The 18,507-nt window shown below is 30.6% G+C and overlaps 1 protein-coding gene across 8 annotated transcripts in view; it reads right to left on the bottom strand.

Annotated features, from left to right (window-relative positions):
- The window catches only part of LOC142322131 (uncharacterized), a 391,713-nt gene that overhangs the window by 307,589 nt on the left and 65,617 nt on the right, over positions 1–18,507 (bottom strand). The window contains exon 1 of one of the 8 annotated variants that reach the window (XM_075360852.1): positions 4,816–4,967. The exons of the other annotated variants lie outside the window; for them this stretch is intronic. Within the exon in view, the coding sequence (XP_075216967.1) occupies positions 4,816–4,857 (42 nt within the window). The 5' untranslated portion in view covers positions 4,858–4,967. Of the gene's footprint in view, positions 1–4,815; positions 4,968–18,507 lie in introns of those variants that run through there. 8 annotated transcript variants of the gene reach the window in all.

The following is an 18,507-nucleotide window of genomic DNA, read 5'->3' as shown; positions in this document are numbered from 1 at the left end:
AACTCAGGCCGACCAAGGCACCCACTGAGATTGTGCAATGCTTTAAAAAGCAGGACCAACCTCAGTGGCAAGGGGGAAAAAAAGTCCGACCATTGTGACGTGTGGTTATTTGAACCTCAACCGTCAAAGTGCACCAGTGTCCACTGCGTACTATTCAAATCCGAATAAAAGTAACTATCTTTTACTACAATTTGAATCTACAATCTTCGACCTCAAAAATCAGCTGTTAAACAAGTGATTTGCGACGGCGAGCTTACCGCAAGACGAGTCAGGTGGCCATTAATTTACGATACTGAAATAATTTGTAAAAAATAATAAATGTGGCTTAATCTTTTTATTAACATTAGTTATCAGAACTTTAAAAGATTCATACAAGTTTTAGTTTTCCATAATCCAACGATCTTCATTAAATTAAACATGCATCTTTATCATTTCTAACGCTTACGTAAGAAAAAACCATTCTTGAAAAAGAAAGAACAGCAGAAACATCTGTAACAGATACTTGTAAAAAAACCGAATAAAAATAGCGGCCAGGTCTAATTAATTTGGAAACAAAGGATATGAAGACGGGAAATCTATACGAGAACGATAAAGATTAGATAATATAAATCCAGACAACTGAGGATGTGGATTTAGAAATTAAGATGTGGTTAAAAGATAAGTTCAGGACAGAAAGGAATGGAAAATAATAATCGAATGACTGGCGGTCGCTGCAAAACAAAGAAACTTCAAAAAGCAAGGCACGCGCAAGCGACATCAAAAGTAGAAATCGAATTTCTAAAAACCAATTATCAATACAACCGAATCTTACTTCAGGAGATCATTTCATAAACTATTAAATCAATATTTAAAATATTATAACGCTTGTTTTTTTGTACTGTAAGTGGTTTAATGCATACTAATATTTTGAATAATACAAGCAAACCATCGAGTGTGTTACACGTAAATAATGCTAAAGAAACCCGCTGAAAATACACAAACAAGCCATGTCACCGGAAAAGTTGTGATCATTATTTTTAACGTTTCGTAAGAAAAATGGAACAATAGCAACGACTGACACTCTTTTCCTAATCTGGTAAAACCATGTAAAATATTAAGTTTCTTAAACTCAAATTAACTGAATAAAATAGCGAATGAGTTACGGGTTTATAAATACAGTACTGAACCTATAAATTCGAGTTTTAATTAGCAGAATCGCGGTAGCGGCAGACGTTATCGGATAAATCGGAATGTTAATTAATTATTAGTTAGTATAACTACATCAAATTTTACTTTCAACATATGAATTATATAAACAGGTAATACATTGAAGTCGGTTAACGTATCGGCGATAAGACCGCTTCACCTATTATTCGTACTGAAAACAATCTAAAGGAATATTTTGTACCTCATTACAGAATGTGAACAAAAAAGGAAATAATTAATAACCGAATAACAGTTGAACGTTTCTTTACTATTAAAAAACCTTTCGAGTACAACAGCGGTAAATAGTAACGAACTTTCACGAAAAAACTTTCAATAGTCAAAAGTATGAATAAATAAATAAATAATATTAAAATATACCGGGTGTACAACCTTGACTCTAAATAAATCGCTTCGATACATGAAAGTAGTAATTATTTATTTAACTGTAAGCAAATAAATATTTATAATATATATAGCATTTATACTGAAATAAGGCGAGTAAAAAAACCGAGTGAAGGGAACGGAGAAGATGTTCCCGACAGATATAATTCATTTAACCGAACCAGATGTAACACAATTGACCGTTTAAATGAGGCTCCCTTCACATAACACACTTCGCGTAGAAGTGTAGATAGTATTGCTGAACTATAGGAAAGACGGAAAAGGAACGCGTCGCGCCACGATGCCGATATACAACGATATTTGCACAGGTAGATACAGAACACAAGAGCGGTTAAACGCAACTTTCCCTCTGCCTGCACTGCACTATCTATCTATCTATCTGCATAAACCAGGCCAAACATTTAACCACTCCCAGCCGTTTTGCAAAACTAGTACGCGAGCGCACGCTTTAACACCCACTTAAATAAAGTAAGCGCATTACATTAAGCACTTCACTTTTATAATAACCTGCAATTCTCTTAAGTAAAAATAACACCTGCAGAAGATAAAGATACGTAAATGCTTGAAAGAAAATTATATGTACGAGTACAATTTACAGATGGTAAATGACATTCAAGTTTTAGTGTTAAAGCAGCAAAAATAACCGTAAAAGGATATACAATTTACTTTCCCAATTAAAGTATTTTACTGCTTTTAATCCTCAGTAGATTTAATGAGAAATTTTTATCATGCATTTTAAATATACACATACAAACTAGGAATAAGAACTGCGTAAAAAAAATAAAATATTACGAAATTTGGTCTACCAAACGTAGATGATAAATATGATAAACAAGTTTTCTTTTATCAAAAATCCAAGATATGCAAGCCAAAAATATATTTTTTAGCTATTAAATAGGACTTTTAAAAATTTGGAACCTACTATATTCCAGATATATATTTTTTCCGTATACGAATCCTTCCTTTTTAATTTTAAATGCACGAATAAAAACTATACGAACTGTTTGAAATTATTGTAACATAAAAATTGTACTATTTTTAAGGTGGATTTTCTATTTTTCAAGCACTCCAAATTTTTATCAAACGTAGATTTTTATCAGTAAAAAAAAATCATGAAATTATTCTTCTTTAACAATTTTACTTTTTAAATCGGCTACGAATGTAGACCAAATATTTTAAACCTGTTTGATCTGAAATTATAACTCTTTACCTCTTTGAGATCAATAAATAATAGAAAAGTCGTTAAAATCAAACCGTATTATCTAAATACCGATCGACTCATAAAACACATTCAATAGTGACAAAATGTCACCCACGTGGCGATTCCAAGGGAAGATTTGGAAAATTAAGTACGGGTTCGGAATCTCTGAAATAAATAATAAAATCTTCTTAGATGAAATAAATTTTGGTACATCACTTTAATTATACATAATCGGGCACAGAACAACTGACAACGAGAACATGAATGTCTAAATGACGGTCGAGAATATTTCAATAGTTCAATTACAATAAATTTGGGTAACAACCGAGTAACAACTGAGATTTCAGAAACCAACATTTTAACATAAAATAAAAATAATTTTTAAAATTGCTAGATATATCCTTTGTTGGTTTTCTCTATGAGAAAACGTGTTGTCTCGTTGTAATATCTGTTTGGATCAAGAGTATGTCAATACTTTTTTAAAACTTCAAGAAATGCCCTTTTTCGTGTAGAAATTAGGTATATTGAGGAATCAGATTTTTAAACTACAAAATGCTATTTGTAACATAATTTTATTCAGTAAATGCATTTCATCACGAAAAAAAGTTTATTTGTATTACTATTTCCTGGTATCGTATTTAATACCACTATAAGACCGCGTCATCTAGTCTGATAGCAGAAGAAAAAAGGTAACATAACATTTTCCCCGTACGCCCAATGAAAACATAGATTATTACAACCGAATCAGTTTGATTCATTATCAGTACTAGTGGCCGATTAAAATATTGCATACGTGCAAAAAAGATCACAGAGATAACTTTTAAGTTTAAAAATTCTAATCCAAGCATAACATTAAGAAACACTATTTTATGCGTAAGACATTATATCCACGGACAGCATTTTTAAATGCGTTATCCTTTAATCCAGCAATAGTTTTGTTACGAGATTTTTCTATGTTACCTTATACTCTCTTTTATTTATTTAGCCTCCGGAACCACCGTAAGGTATTACTTCAGAGAATGAATGAGGATGATATGTATGAATGTAAATGAAGTGACAACCTCAGGTCGAATATCGCTGAGATTTGTAGTTAATTGAAATACAAACACCAAAGAACACCGGTATCCACGATCTAGTATTCAAATCCATATAAAGGTAACTTTACAAGGATTTGAACATTAGAATTCTCGACTTCGAAACCAGCTGACCTGCGATGACAAGTTCACCACTACTACAACAACACGGTGGGTTTCGTTTCCTTATATTGACAGAATGTTATGTTACGGTCTGATTCTATGGGGTTAAAATCCTCAAGGGAATCCTAGATATGGACAAAAATAGTTTTTCCCCAATCTGTTTGAATATCTACACAACGAAATAGATAACAGGTAACAAACAGAAACTTACAAATTTCAGACAAAATTTTATTTAAAAGCTGTATCATAAAATATAATGAAGTAAATGGGAACGAAAACTGATAACATTACCGAATTTTTGGATAATCTTTCCATAAATACTACCCGTAGCTATTTTAGCCTACTATCTATGTTTATGACATACGTCAAACAGAAAAAGGAAAGCCCACATTCAAAAAATAAAAGTATACTCCAACAACCAAATGCAGATAAATTACGAATAAAATGGTCTCATCACGGCACTGTAAAATGTACTACGTAACACTAGCTGGAAAAACCAACTTCTCCCATTAGTACGCAATATATACATTATATATATAAATAATAAATATTTAAGGATGTATAAGTTTATTCATAACCTACAGTTTAAGAAGCACTTTAAAATTTCGGAAAGTTTACACTCTCTCCAGACAAACAGAATCATTATCTAAGCAAAATTATTATCCTGTATCTTTTAACAAAAAATTCTATTAACAGTATTTATATAACGATAACACAGTCAAAACGACGAAAAATAATAATAATACGAATTGAAATTTAACATAAAACAATAAAAAAATACCCCGACACACTTCAATCATTTTGCAAGCTTTTTTAACTGATAAAACTTACCGGTTGCATACAAAAGATTCCAGCTACGAGTGAAGAATACATTTTAAAGAATGATATTGTTTAAAATCAACAGTGAAGATGACTTTGCTCTTGTATAATGTTTTACAAATTACACAGCATATGGTGCAAATACGTGTCACATTGCATTATTAAACAGAAAGTAAGCGACATATGTTTTCTACAATATACCTTCCTTTATTAGTGTATTAAGCTTCATAATGGGATACAGCACGACGCATCGATAAAAGTCATCACGTGACGGCATCGAAACGTAGTAACTTCATTTGGTCACCGACTTAGTTTCGTTAAAAGTTCATCCATTGTAATACTACGTAGTCGACAAATATTCCCTCTTCAACTGAACTGATACGTTACATTTTTATACTATTTACACGCCATTAACTCAATGCACTTGCCCATCCCGTTTATAAATTTAAACAATGAATACACAGCTGTACAAATTACCGTTGAAAAAATTTTACCAGACCGCAAAACCTTAAATCTATTAATGAATCGTAGATTCATTTATAGATCACATCGGATCTGCCCGTTAAGTCATCTTCACCAAAAAATCTTTTAACTTTTTACTAAACTCTGCATATTTTAATTTATTCAAGCTTTGAAAATAATTGGACATACTAAGAATCCTGATATCTTTTCCAGAATATGGGGTCAATATAAGATAAAATATTTATCTTATAAATATATCTTTTATTTATCTTTTAAATATTTAACTAACTATAAATATTTTATTTTGATTTTCTTTCCGAACAACTGTCACTACTATATAACAAAATTAAAAAAAAAAAAAAAAAATAGTTTCGCAAGTCGAATAAGTTAGCCGTTAATATCCTGAATGATGTACAATAGAAGTAACGTAACATCTTTAGTAAACCCTTTAATCAAAAGGTACTATATAATTTACTAACATTAATGGATTCCTTAATATATTTCAAATATTTATCTCGTACATTGCTTACGCATTCCAACCTATTCTGCACTCCAGTATACTTTGCACATTTCTTCGCATGACTGCCTAGTAAAACCACATTCCTATTGTTCCCGTAAGGATATTAGACTTACAAAATTTAACAATCGTTTATGATAATTGAAACTACTTATTTCCCACATTATTTCCTTTTAAAAAATACTATACTAAAAATAAATTTCGAAAAAAAAAATATTTTCTTCGTCAAGGAAAAAATTAACATAGTAATTAAACAGCCTTCTAACGCATATTAATCAATTTAATAACTCGTTGCAAAAGATAATTATTAATAACTATAAATAAGAATGTATGCTTTCACAAAAAAAAAAAAATGAACAATTCCGTAAAAAGAAACAGTTTGCTGCTTTCTAACAGCATTAGATAATTTATTAAAAAGTAACTTATTGCACATCTAAGCGAAAAATAACAAATTATTTAAGTACACTTCTGAAGAACATAGTATAATAATCGTAAAAATAATAAGTAATAAAAATTAAACTTTTGTGTAAAAGTTCGAAGATAATTCGACCTCGAAGTCAAAACAGTTTTCAAATGAATATAAAACTTAAAAAATTGATGAAGCCATAAATTAAAAACACTTTAATTTTGAAAAAAAAACATTTGTTTCTATTTCTAATTTAAAAATCCGTTACTTATTTATCTTATATATAAATGCAAAAGTTTGTAGATCTCTCTCTCTTTTTCCTCTTTAGCCTCCGGTAAATACCGTTTAGATAATTCTTCAGAGGATGAATGAGGATGATATGTAGAGTGTAAATGAAGTGTAGTCTTGTACATTCTCAGTTCGACCATTCCTGAGATGTGTGGTTAATTGAACCTAACCACCAAAGAACACCGGTATCCACGATCTAGTATTCAAATCCGTGTAAAAACAACTGGCTTTACTAGGACTTGAACGCTGTAACTCTCGACTTCCAAATCAGCTGATTTTGGAAGACGCGTTAACCACTAGACCAACCCGGTGGGTTTAAAAAGTTTCTAGATCTGCTTGTTTGCAACATCACACGAAAACCAGCCGACCGATTGCTTTCAAATTTTCAGGATATATCCCAGGAAAGGTTTTAAGGCATAGATCGAGGCCTTAGCTCCCTTGGGGGTTAGGATATTAAAGATATTTATTAATGAAACAAAAATTAATCCTCTTATATTTTTATTTCTTATTCTTATATTTTTGTCACCATGGCAACAAAAATAAAATGAAGAAAATGACTAATTCTTTTTCCGTCTAGCGCTAAACAGTAGAAGGTAAAGTATCGTAATCGGTCCAAATTGGGCACATGCGGTTACAACCGGATCTTTACGTTTTGATACCTAAGAAACCCCAAAAAAAACCAAAAAAGCGGATGGAAATTTTCCAGATGTTCGTGCGCACGTGTGTGTGTGTGTGTGTGTGTGTGTGTGATGTCGCACTCTAACTCACCTTAGATCTCTAGAACTACTGGACCAATTTTGAACAAAATTAGTCAGATTACTTCTGTATATAGGCCATTGATACCATTAAATTTTCAACTTAAAAGGTCAAAGAGGTGAGACTGTAGAGCAAGGTCACCCTCCATATCTGAATTTCGTCTAATTAAGGTCTTATTTTTCTTAGGCACATTTGTTAACAATTAAAAAATTATAATATTTACAAAACAAAAATGTAAAATCGTATCCTCCCAAAAAAATTCTCTATAAATAAACCAGTGACTAAGTGGGTATACTGCGTCATTAGTACCCCATCTCACCACAAGGAGCGCTAGTGTAGCATTGAAAGTACAGCTGCTGTAGTCTTCTGCTATGTTGTGACGTCACAGATGAGCGGTAAAATTAAATAAATGAACAATATTTAAAGTTTAAAAAGTATTTAAAGTAGCTGTTGGTACCGCCACACTCGCGCGAATGAAATACGTATGCGTGCGCGCTTTGGTTAAAATTATTTAATTAAATAAAAATATTTAAATATTCTCACAACCATGAAGATAAAAAACCGCGTCGGGGAGTCCTGGCTAGACGGTCGGACGAGCGAAGCGAGTCCTGAACGGCTATTTTATTACAAAAATAAAATGTATTATTAATTGCAAGTTACTTAAAAGATTTCACATATATTTTTCCACCATAAATTTAATTTTTCGCCGACCGGTAACAAACATTCATTTCATTATTATTAATTCGAATTTTAAGGTTATAATTGTTAACAATAGATTGTAAACTCAATTACAATTAAGTAACTGGTTTTTAATTTCAGGCCGTCCAAAATCTAAAACAGTACCGTAAATTGAACCCATACGCTAAAAAATTAATAAAATGACCATACAAACCTAAAATAATCATATAAAGCAAACGAAACTGAAGAAAGAAGAGAACACAGACGTAATTATTAGTGAAAAGATCAATTGAAACAAACAATATTTCAACAACGGATAAACTCTCTGAATGGATACAGGTTGTTATATTTAACAGTTTATAAACAAGATACGTTCTTGTTATCTGACGAGTGTGGCCAATATTTTAAGTATGCCAGAAAATACTTCCAAGATGAGAAGAAATTAAATTAGATAACGAACCAACGCTACCATTTCACATTTGTAATCAATGTTGTGCATTTTCAGAAATATCAGTCTAAAGTCAATTTAAGTTTCGCTTAGATCTACTGAAAACAACCCCTACACTCTTTAATTAGTGGACTGTGTCCTTGGCCTTATATGCAATTATTATAAAAATAATATTAAATTGTTTATTTATAAAATGGCTATTTTTATTTTTTTTTTTATCTTAGCTGACATCTGATTCTACCTGAAACAGACAGTACATACAAAATTCGGCCAAAGAGATAACGTCGAATTAACCCAGTTTTGAACCTGAACGGTTTGTTTTCACAATTTCAAACATAATTAAAATTAATTTTTAATTCGGCGGTATTATCGCTACCGAAGAAATACCCGTCTGATAAAACACTCGATAACATTTTACGAGTGATTCTCTAAACCAGAGTTTCTCAACCTGGTGATCGCGGTGAATTATAAGGGGGGTGGGGTCGCGAAATTAGTCTACAACTTTATACAAAATGATAGTGTCTACTTTCTCATAAAATGATAATGAAATCATTTTATGAGAAAAAAAATTATTATTAAAGCTTTTACTTACATTTATAAGCACACATGTAAAGAAAATAAATTAATGAGATGGCCGAGTTTGTTTTACATTTAGAAGTTTCTCCATACGTGGATCTACGTTAGAAACACACAAAAGCAAATTGTTTTCTAGTGATAAAAGACGATTCCTACGTTTTGGATTTTAGCGCAATCACAGACGATAAACCTTTTTCACAGAGGTAAGACATGGCGAAATATTAAAAAGTATTACAATATTTTTTTAAAATATTTTCAATTCTTCTAACTAAATTTCCATATTCACGTCGACGAGCAAGCCAAAACGTATCTAAATCTTCAGATGTGAATTGTAGTTCTACCGTTTTATCGGCAGATAATTCGAGGAACTGGTTGTGAATCTCAACCGGTAACTTAGCTGCAAAACGTTTTCACTAAATGGATTCAGTACCGATCTCTTCGAGAAATAATTTTTAACTTCCGGGATATACTCCACCAACTGAATTTTTTTGTGTTCAACCATGACGCTCTCTCACAGCGAATTTTAAGCAAGCAGACCAAAAATTACAAAGAGCACGTACACCTAGTTGGAACCTGTAAATTGTTCATGTTTGTACACTTCATACAAGCGTGTTCATACACGGCGCTACCAACGCAGCTAATTAATTTTAACTAGGTTTCATTGGGTTGTGGTTAGGGGGTTACGAAAAAATCATATTCCTTTTCTTTTTTGGAGGGGTCGTGGAGCTAAAAAAGTTGAGACTCATTGCTCTAAATTTATAATCACGGCTTCTGTTCATAATGTTCTTCTTTAGCGCCGCCATTAACAAGCCCGCTCCATTATTATAACAGCAAAAGAAACTTAACATTCATCAATATAACTTTTTCTATACACGAAGTTAATCATTGAAAAAAATATAGAAAATAGATTTAAAAAATAATAATTTATTAAAATGTTTTTTTTCTAAACAATTCACGGAAAAACCATAAATAATTTTTTCCTTAGAGAAAAAATTGATTCTTGTTCGCTAATTCTTCAAACAGCCAGATTATCGGAAATCATAAGTAGCCTTGTGTCGCGTATAATAACTTATTATCGTCAATTATTTGCGATATAGTATCACTAAAACGACAATCACCAATTATCAGACATCATTAATAATTAAATCGCTGTTCGTTAATCGGTCGCTGTTTATTGCGCCAGCGGCCGTAATAGATCGAGATAACTAATATCTAACACTGTTAATAAAAGATTTTGTAAATAAAATGAAAAGAAAATACAGAGATATTTGTAGATAAATCACGATTTCGTATCTATCAATTAAAAGAAAGTAATAAAAGTTATAATATGAATCGGCACTAATTTTTTAAGTGTATAATTTGACATACTTTACTAACTAATTAATTACCGTCATAAAATCGAATGTACTCCAAAGATAAGTTCTATAAATATAGAAGAATATAAAAAAACAAAAGTAAGTTCCTTTATCAGATATATAAGAATAGCCATTTTATAAATTAATTATTTATATTGCTTATACGTTAATAATATATATAAGACTCAAGGACACAGTCCATTAATAACAGAGTGTAGGGATCGTTTTCATCAGATTCAAAAGAAGGTGGATGGACTTTTAGACTAATTCTTGAATACTTTGTTCTGACTAAGTAAAGACACTTGTGATATTAGTAAGACTTGTTTGTCTGAAGGAAGAAATAACAAAAGATACCCAACGATTTTTATTTTCAATGGATGTTGTGTAAAAGGAAAATGAGTTCACCGGTTGAAAAAAGTAATCCTATTTATTTAACGAGCCAAAATTATATTTACCAATCATAATAATTTGGTTTACAATATAACACGGTTTATCAGCTTAACCTGTGTAATGACTCACCACATATGTGGTAAACTGAAGACGAATGAGCTTAATCCGCAAATAAAAGACTGACAATTTATCAAAAAATTAATTTATTCAAAAAACAATTTTAACCGAGCGTCATAGAATCCGCATATAAACTATTTTAAATAAATACTCATATATTTATCATATGCGAATAATTCATGTAAATGAAGTAATTATAAAACTAGAACTGAAATTTTTAATCAAGTAAAAGTCCTCTGTTCTAAATAAATGAAGTCTATTTTAATGCGAAAATAGTAGTTGCTGAAATAAATTTTAAGTAAAGGCTAAACCAACAAATATTGCCTGGGGGGAATGATTGTGATTAAAATAAGCCGGCTTTATATTCAAGCACACAATATTCGCATTCACTCACAACCTTCGATTATTCGATGAAGTTAAAATACACTCATTACTTATGCAGGAATTTTAATTTAATTTTTAGATGTTGTACGGTAAAGAATACTGAATACTGTTCATAACAGCAAAACGACATTACTTTCAGTTTTTTTAAACGAACAGAATAATATTTTTTTTTTAATTTTTATTAAAAGAAACTATCATATAAAACTTATCAAGAGCTTTTTTTTTATTAAGAGTATTTTTTTTAATTGATTAGTAGAATATAATCATAAGAATCAATTTAAAAACTGTTTTTGAACAGAATAATTACTATTTTTTAAATGAAATTAACTACTAGTAAAAAAAATCTCGCTATGCTTATTACATTGTCGTGTAGTAAAACTGAGGCAATAATAACAAAACTTCCAAGGATGTCTTACAAATAATTTTAAAGAATTACGCATAATCTATTACACAAATTTTTACTCTTAAATAAAACAATCTTTGTAAATAATCAGAGACTAACTTGAATTTTTTTTAATGGTAACATTCATTAAAAAACTGCAACAAAAAGCGCGAATGAAGGTAGCGGAAAAAATAAAAACTAACTACTTAAAAATTCTTAAAAAATGTTTTTTATATATATATATATATATATATATATATATATATATATATATATATATATATATATATATAAATTATATTGTACAGTTATTAATTAATTTATATATGTACTAGCTGACCCGGCAATGCTTTGCCATTGCTAGATTTGGGTGTATATATAGATTATGGTATAAATGAACAGAAATGAAAGTTTGATAGAACATTAAAAAACTGAACATTACGGAACTTCACAAAATTTAACCTTTCCCTCTTTTTCCCTTCTTCTCTTTTCCCCCTTTTCCCTTTTTCCATTTTTCGCAAAAATATTTCTTTGCACGTAACTAATATATATGCTGAATATGAGCCAAATCGAACAATAAATTCCATTTTTCCAAATAACTCAACCCCAGCGCAATCTAGCGGGTCCATTCTTTCAGAAGGTATTTCTTTCCATGTAAGTAACAAATATTCTGAATATGAGGCAAATCGGACCACAAATACATTTTTTCAAAATACCTCGACCCGAGCGCCACCTAGCGGGTCCAAACTAATTCAGAAACCTTCTGGTGTGCGCACAACTCCTCACCAAAGTTTCATTGCAATCAGATGAATGGTACAGGAATACATACAGGACAAACAAACAAACATTCATTTATAAAAGATAATACATACAACAATGAGGGGTTTATCGTCCCCCATCTAGCGCGTCCCCAGACGGCGGATAGGGGAATGCCCAGCAGGTATGCAGGATAGGTAGGAAATTGAAATACCACCCGCGGACCAAAACGGCGCCTCAAATCCACTTCGCGTCTGATTTAAGTGCTTAACATTTGTTCACCAGAAATGCGGCTAAAAATTTCTCCTTGAGATGTGTATTCTTAGGGGACTTGTTTCTCTAACTTGGTGATTCTCACTCAATTTTTTTAGCTCAACGACCCCCAAAAAGTAAAAATAATATATAATGAATATTTTGGGGACCCCCCAACCCGACCTCATGAAACCTAATTAAAACTATTTAGTTTCGTTGATAGCGACGGTAATAAACACACACATATAAAGTGTACAAACATGAGCAATTTACAAGTTCTAATCTGATGTATACGTGCTCCTTGCAATTTGGTCTGCTTGTATAATATTTGCTGTGAGGGCGTAGTGTTCTCAGCAGTAAAAATGAGGCATAAGAGATTTCAGAACGTCAGTTTAGTTTCGAATGCGAAGCGTGCGTCTGGTGTCTTTATTAAAGTTTTTAAAGCGTAGTTTCATTGAAAATAATTTAGGTTTCGGTTTTTTAGTTAGCGGTCAAACGGTGTAACTTTTTTTTCAATTAAATTCTTACGCAAAATGGATAAATTTGAGAAGAAACGAAGTGAGCCGTCTACATCCAGTAAATTGATTGGTAAAAAGACAAGACTTACAAGGACAGTTATTTAAATTATGGTTTTACCTCATCGATGGAAAGCTGCAGTGCGTTGTTTGCTTTCAAGTCCACTCCGATGAAAGCATAAAGCCATCAAAATTAATTCGACACTTGGAAACTAAACATCCGGATCTTAAAACAAACCGTTGGAATTTTTCTAAAGATGATCTGATAAAAGTACACTTGAAGCATCTTATGTCGTAGCATAAAGAGTAGTTCAAATATCCAAACCCCCCCCCATACAATCGCAGAAACCTCAATTTTTCTGCAGCAGTTGATATGATCAGTGTTTTTTTAATAGGCGTGGAAGAAGCAAAAAAAATTGTCACAGTATCAAGGCGAATCGATGACATGACTGCCGATGTTTGCGATCAGATAATTCAGCAAGTGATTCAAGTGAATTTTCAATCTGATGAATCAACAGATGTGGCAAACATTTCCCAGTTCTTATGTTTTGCGAGATATGAATGCGATAGGGACAGATCAATCAAAGAAAATATGTTGTTTTGCAAATAAATACCTGGTAATGCAAGAGAACAAGGTCTACTTGATGTTTTTAATGAAGCTACTAAAAGTACATCATAGTTCGGAAAAAATGTGTTGCAGTATGAAATTATGGTGCAAAGGCGATAGATAGTAGTAAAGAATAGTGGATTCTGAAAAAAATTAAAAGATCAAATTACAAGGGCGGAATGCACGCACTGCTTCGTTCACAAACATGCTCTTGCCATAAAAAATATGCCTGAAAATCTCGAAAAAAATGTTTCATAATAATGGTTAATTTTATTAAAAGCTAACCCTTACGGAATACGCTGTTCGCTAAACTATGCGATGAGATGGATGAAAAGAAAAATTGTTTTCTTCTCTGCCGCGGGCTATCGCGGGGTTCAAGTGTTAACAAGGTTATTGGAATTGCGAGATAATAATACTTTTCCAAGATAAAAAAAATCCATTCTCAATAGTTTTACAGAATAATACGTATATGTTGTTGCTGGTTTACTTAGCTGATGTATTTACGCATTTAAAAGTCTTGAATGTGAATTTACAGGGACGTGATAAAAACATTTTCTTAATGACAAATTTCATGCTTTCATTAAGAAGCTTGATATCTGGATTATTCGCCTTCAAAGCAAAATTCTGATATGTTTCCACTCGCTTCCATTTATACTGAGAAAATCTAGATGAAGAAGATACTATTATTCACCACAGCTTGGATAGCATGAAGATGAATTTGCGCGAGCTAAAAATTCAGAAAGATAAAACTTTCCAAAATAATTTAACGCTACAATTTCAGAGCTCTCAATAGGAAATTGCTTTTTCTCATGGTTTAATCTATCGGTCATGAGCTATATATCCACTAAATCCAGACTTTTTTTGAACAAAAAGACGAATCCATTCTAAGGAGGATAGAGGAGAGATGGCTTATTAATGATATAATCTCACATAAAGTCTCCGTCTCACATAAATCACAAATTGGGCTATACCGTTGAGAATATCAAAAGTTCTAGCGCTTATGGTGTATAGTCTAATTGCAGAATGAATTTTCATTCACAATCCATAGGACCTGGTAAAATTCTCTCCATTGAGAAGTTTTTTAAGCAACAATTTAGGCTTACTGGCCTTCTGGTTACTGGCTTACTGGTATTTCATTCACCGCCAAACTTAAGAGTTTGTTGGTAGAGGCCCAGAGCCTGTTCATAGGACGCTATTTATTTAATTTATTGCTCTACAGCTGAAGTTAAACTTAAATGCTTCATGTTGACAGGTAAGATAGTTCTCTTACTTAAGAAAAAAATAACCGAAATAACCCTCTCATTAAACGGTATACAGGTTGGGGAAAGCGTCCATAAATCACAATTTAATCGTTGATATAATCGGTTTGCCAATAATGTCTCTACGCCACTTTAATTTTAACGATGCCATCCTACATCCACAAAATATTTACATTTTTTTTACGTACGAATGATTCACTTTTGCGGTATATTAGTGGCGACTTCAAATCGGTATGTAAATTACGATTATTGAATGTAATAAGTAAATCATGGGAAATCCCACACAATATTCAGTACTTAGAATGCAATTTTTTAATTAACAGGAATGGACAAATGTCTGTAAACTTTACTGAACAAACACTGAAGTGAAAATATCCATCATTATCTTAAAAAAACATTTCTGGAATAAATAAATAATCAAAACACTTTTTATAGAATTCATAGACCAACTAAAATACAATTTCTGTAAGAATATTTCCTTTTATGTACTACGTAAAAAAAAATAATAATAAAAATTTTCATAAATAACTGCACCGAAACAATTACAGCAATTATACGATAACAATATTTTTGACATTAAATAAGAAAATAAAAACGTAATAAAATGAAAAAGTAAGACCGCTGTTGTACAACTTTGCAAAATATATTCATGAATACCAAGAATTTTTCGTACAATAAACTTGAAGCTGTATACGTAACTATTACAAAACGTCAATACGAATTCAACAAGTTAAGTAATCACGTACAACAGCGGAAGATGACAACGACAACACGAATAAAGACTAGCAAACATCTTTACAAAAGGAAAAAGAGGATTGAACTGCTAGGATCTGTGACAAGATTTATGAATAACATTTATGTAAAAAAAAAATACCAGCTACTGAAATAAGTATGAAATAGTATTACAATTATAATATACTGTAGGCTTCAAAAAAAAAGAAGAAAATAAAAACCGTGAAAAGCAAAACTGTTTTTAACTAAAACAAGTATGTATTTGTTTTAGAAGATACGATTTATAGTTGAATCATAAACTTTTAAGATTAATGAACTATATGTAATTTTATTACTTGCAGTTGAATAATTTCCTAAAACACGTTGAAGCATGAAAACAGAAATAAAAAGCAATTGCAGCGAATGAGAATTGCAAAACCTGAACCCAGAACCTTCCGAATCACATTAAATCGTAACATCATAAACACACGAAAACTACAATATTCAACAAAAACTATCCAATTAATACTTATCTTGATGAGAGTAAACGACTTATTTCATGGTAAACTGTAATCAAGGGGATGATATGAGTAAACACCAAAATCGATTGATTTTAGGTCCAATATGAATAAATAAGAACATTCATTACATTCAAATGAAATATGATTTATATAATCATTAACTTATTACTAAGTTTAGTAATTTTTTAGCCGGAATAGAAAATGAAAAAATAGATGTGGACACCACATGACTTCCTTGTACGACTATTAAATTACATATATACATTTTTAAAAGTATATAAAATGTTATTTCACTAATAACTTCTGATTTTTTCATATTTTTATTATTTATCGTAAACATTTTTTTTTAAATGACAGATTAATAATTATTAATAAATCAATATATTTAAATTAAATAAAAATTTAAAAAAAGAAAATAAAAAGGAAGAAAATTTTGCAAACAAAAAAATAAACAGAAAAAAAGTTGCAAACAAAGAAATAATAAAAAGAATAAGAGAAGATGATAAATATAAAGAGGAAGAAAACGTTAAGACCAAGGAAAGATTAAGATAGGATGGTGAATATAAAGAGAGAAAATTTGAAAACTAGAGAACGTGTACCCAAATTAAGATAGGAAGAATTATATCAAACTAAAGAGCGATTAAATGATTGGCAACAAAAAACAAATAAATGAAATGATGATCAACTCCGACTTAGGGAGAATATCGTCGACAATATCAGAGGAGTAATAAACTAAAAGATAAGAAATTTTTCAATTTTACTTGATCGGGCAAGTATGCCTAAGTGTGTATGTGATCTAGTGGAGGGTCTATTTTTCACTCTGTAGTTAACTTTAATGTAGAAAATATTAAACACTAATTCCAGAATAATTAAATAAAATTAAACAGAAATTGAACTAGAAAATCCAAAAATAATATGATTCTAAACTGTAATATTAAATAATCAGATGTTTCACCAAATCTATTACAAATGCACATACGTAATAATGCCTATTAAATTAAATATACACATTTTTAAAAGTACATAAAATTTTATTTCACTAATAACTTCTGATTTTTTTTCATTTTTTTTTGTTGTTATTATTGAATAATTATTTATTGTAAATTTTTTTCCGATATTAATAATTATTAATAAATCAATATATTTAAATTAAAAAAAGTTAAAAAAAAGAAAAGGAGTTGAAGTCTGATTCGAATCGATGTTCCTTTCCTTGTAAGACCCAAATATTTAATTAATTAAAATTTTATTTGGCTATAACTCTGGAATCAATGATAATAAAATAGCATCACTTATTATGATGATATATCGTTGAAAAGCCAACATTTTTTGGATTTTGGGCTTTTTGTGGACATTTTTGTTTGGTTCAGTCGATTGCAATCAAAAGGGGAGGTGCACAACTAGATGTTACAACAGTCCTAAATCCAAATATCAACATACTACGGCGGCTAATCGTTTTTGAGTTATGCGAGGTACATACGTACATACTTAATACATACATACACACACATGTACGTAAGTACAGATGTATGTATGAATCCATTTTTATGTATGAAACATCATACATGCAAATATATGAAATATCCATTTTGACCATCCCTGAATCTATTTTGACTAGTGTCAGTCAAAATAAATTCAGGGATGGTGAAAATGGATATTTCCGTAGAAATCTGAAAACCGAAATTTTTCGCGATCACAATACTTCCTACAAGGAAGTAAAACTCTAGAAAACTCCCACTGATCTAACCTGACACAAAAACCGTATTTAAAACTATATTTGCAATACTAACACATTCTAAATCTCTTTAATTTAAAATACAATAATGTGAAATTTATCACACAAGTTTTATTTTATTGACAACATTTACACTGAAATATATTTTTTTTAGAAATAACAATGAAAAACTTCTTAATTTTACGAGTTTTATGCACTATTTTCCCAGTTAGTATTTGCTATCGAAATATTATATACTGCACTGTAAAGAATTATTTTCGAAGTAGGGAATCGAAGTTTTTTTAACACTTAAAACAAAAAAAAAGGAAAAAAAAAATTTTAATTAAAAATATACACCTTTATAGTTCTTTATAAAGTTGAAATTATTTATAAACTATTTTCGGAGTAAATAAAAAATATTTTCACGGTCTATTATACATTTTACACGTTGATCGTAACAAACGTAAAAAATTGGTAAACGGCAAGGTATCACAGCAATATAAGATTTATCAGAAAATTAATCAACAGAACGTAGAGTTCTTTAATTTTATGATCCAAAGCAAACAGGTACGAAGCAATCAGGGGAAAAATGGAAAAGCCGTAGCGAATATTA

This window comes from Lycorma delicatula, chromosome 3 (genome assembly GCF_047948215.1).
Source record: "Lycorma delicatula isolate Av1 chromosome 3, ASM4794821v1, whole genome shotgun sequence".
Classification (NCBI taxonomy): domain Eukaryota; kingdom Metazoa; phylum Arthropoda; class Insecta; order Hemiptera; family Fulgoridae; genus Lycorma; species Lycorma delicatula.
The sequence above is the reverse complement of the archived record's forward strand: the minus strand, read 5'-3'. Positions and strand labels throughout refer to the sequence as shown.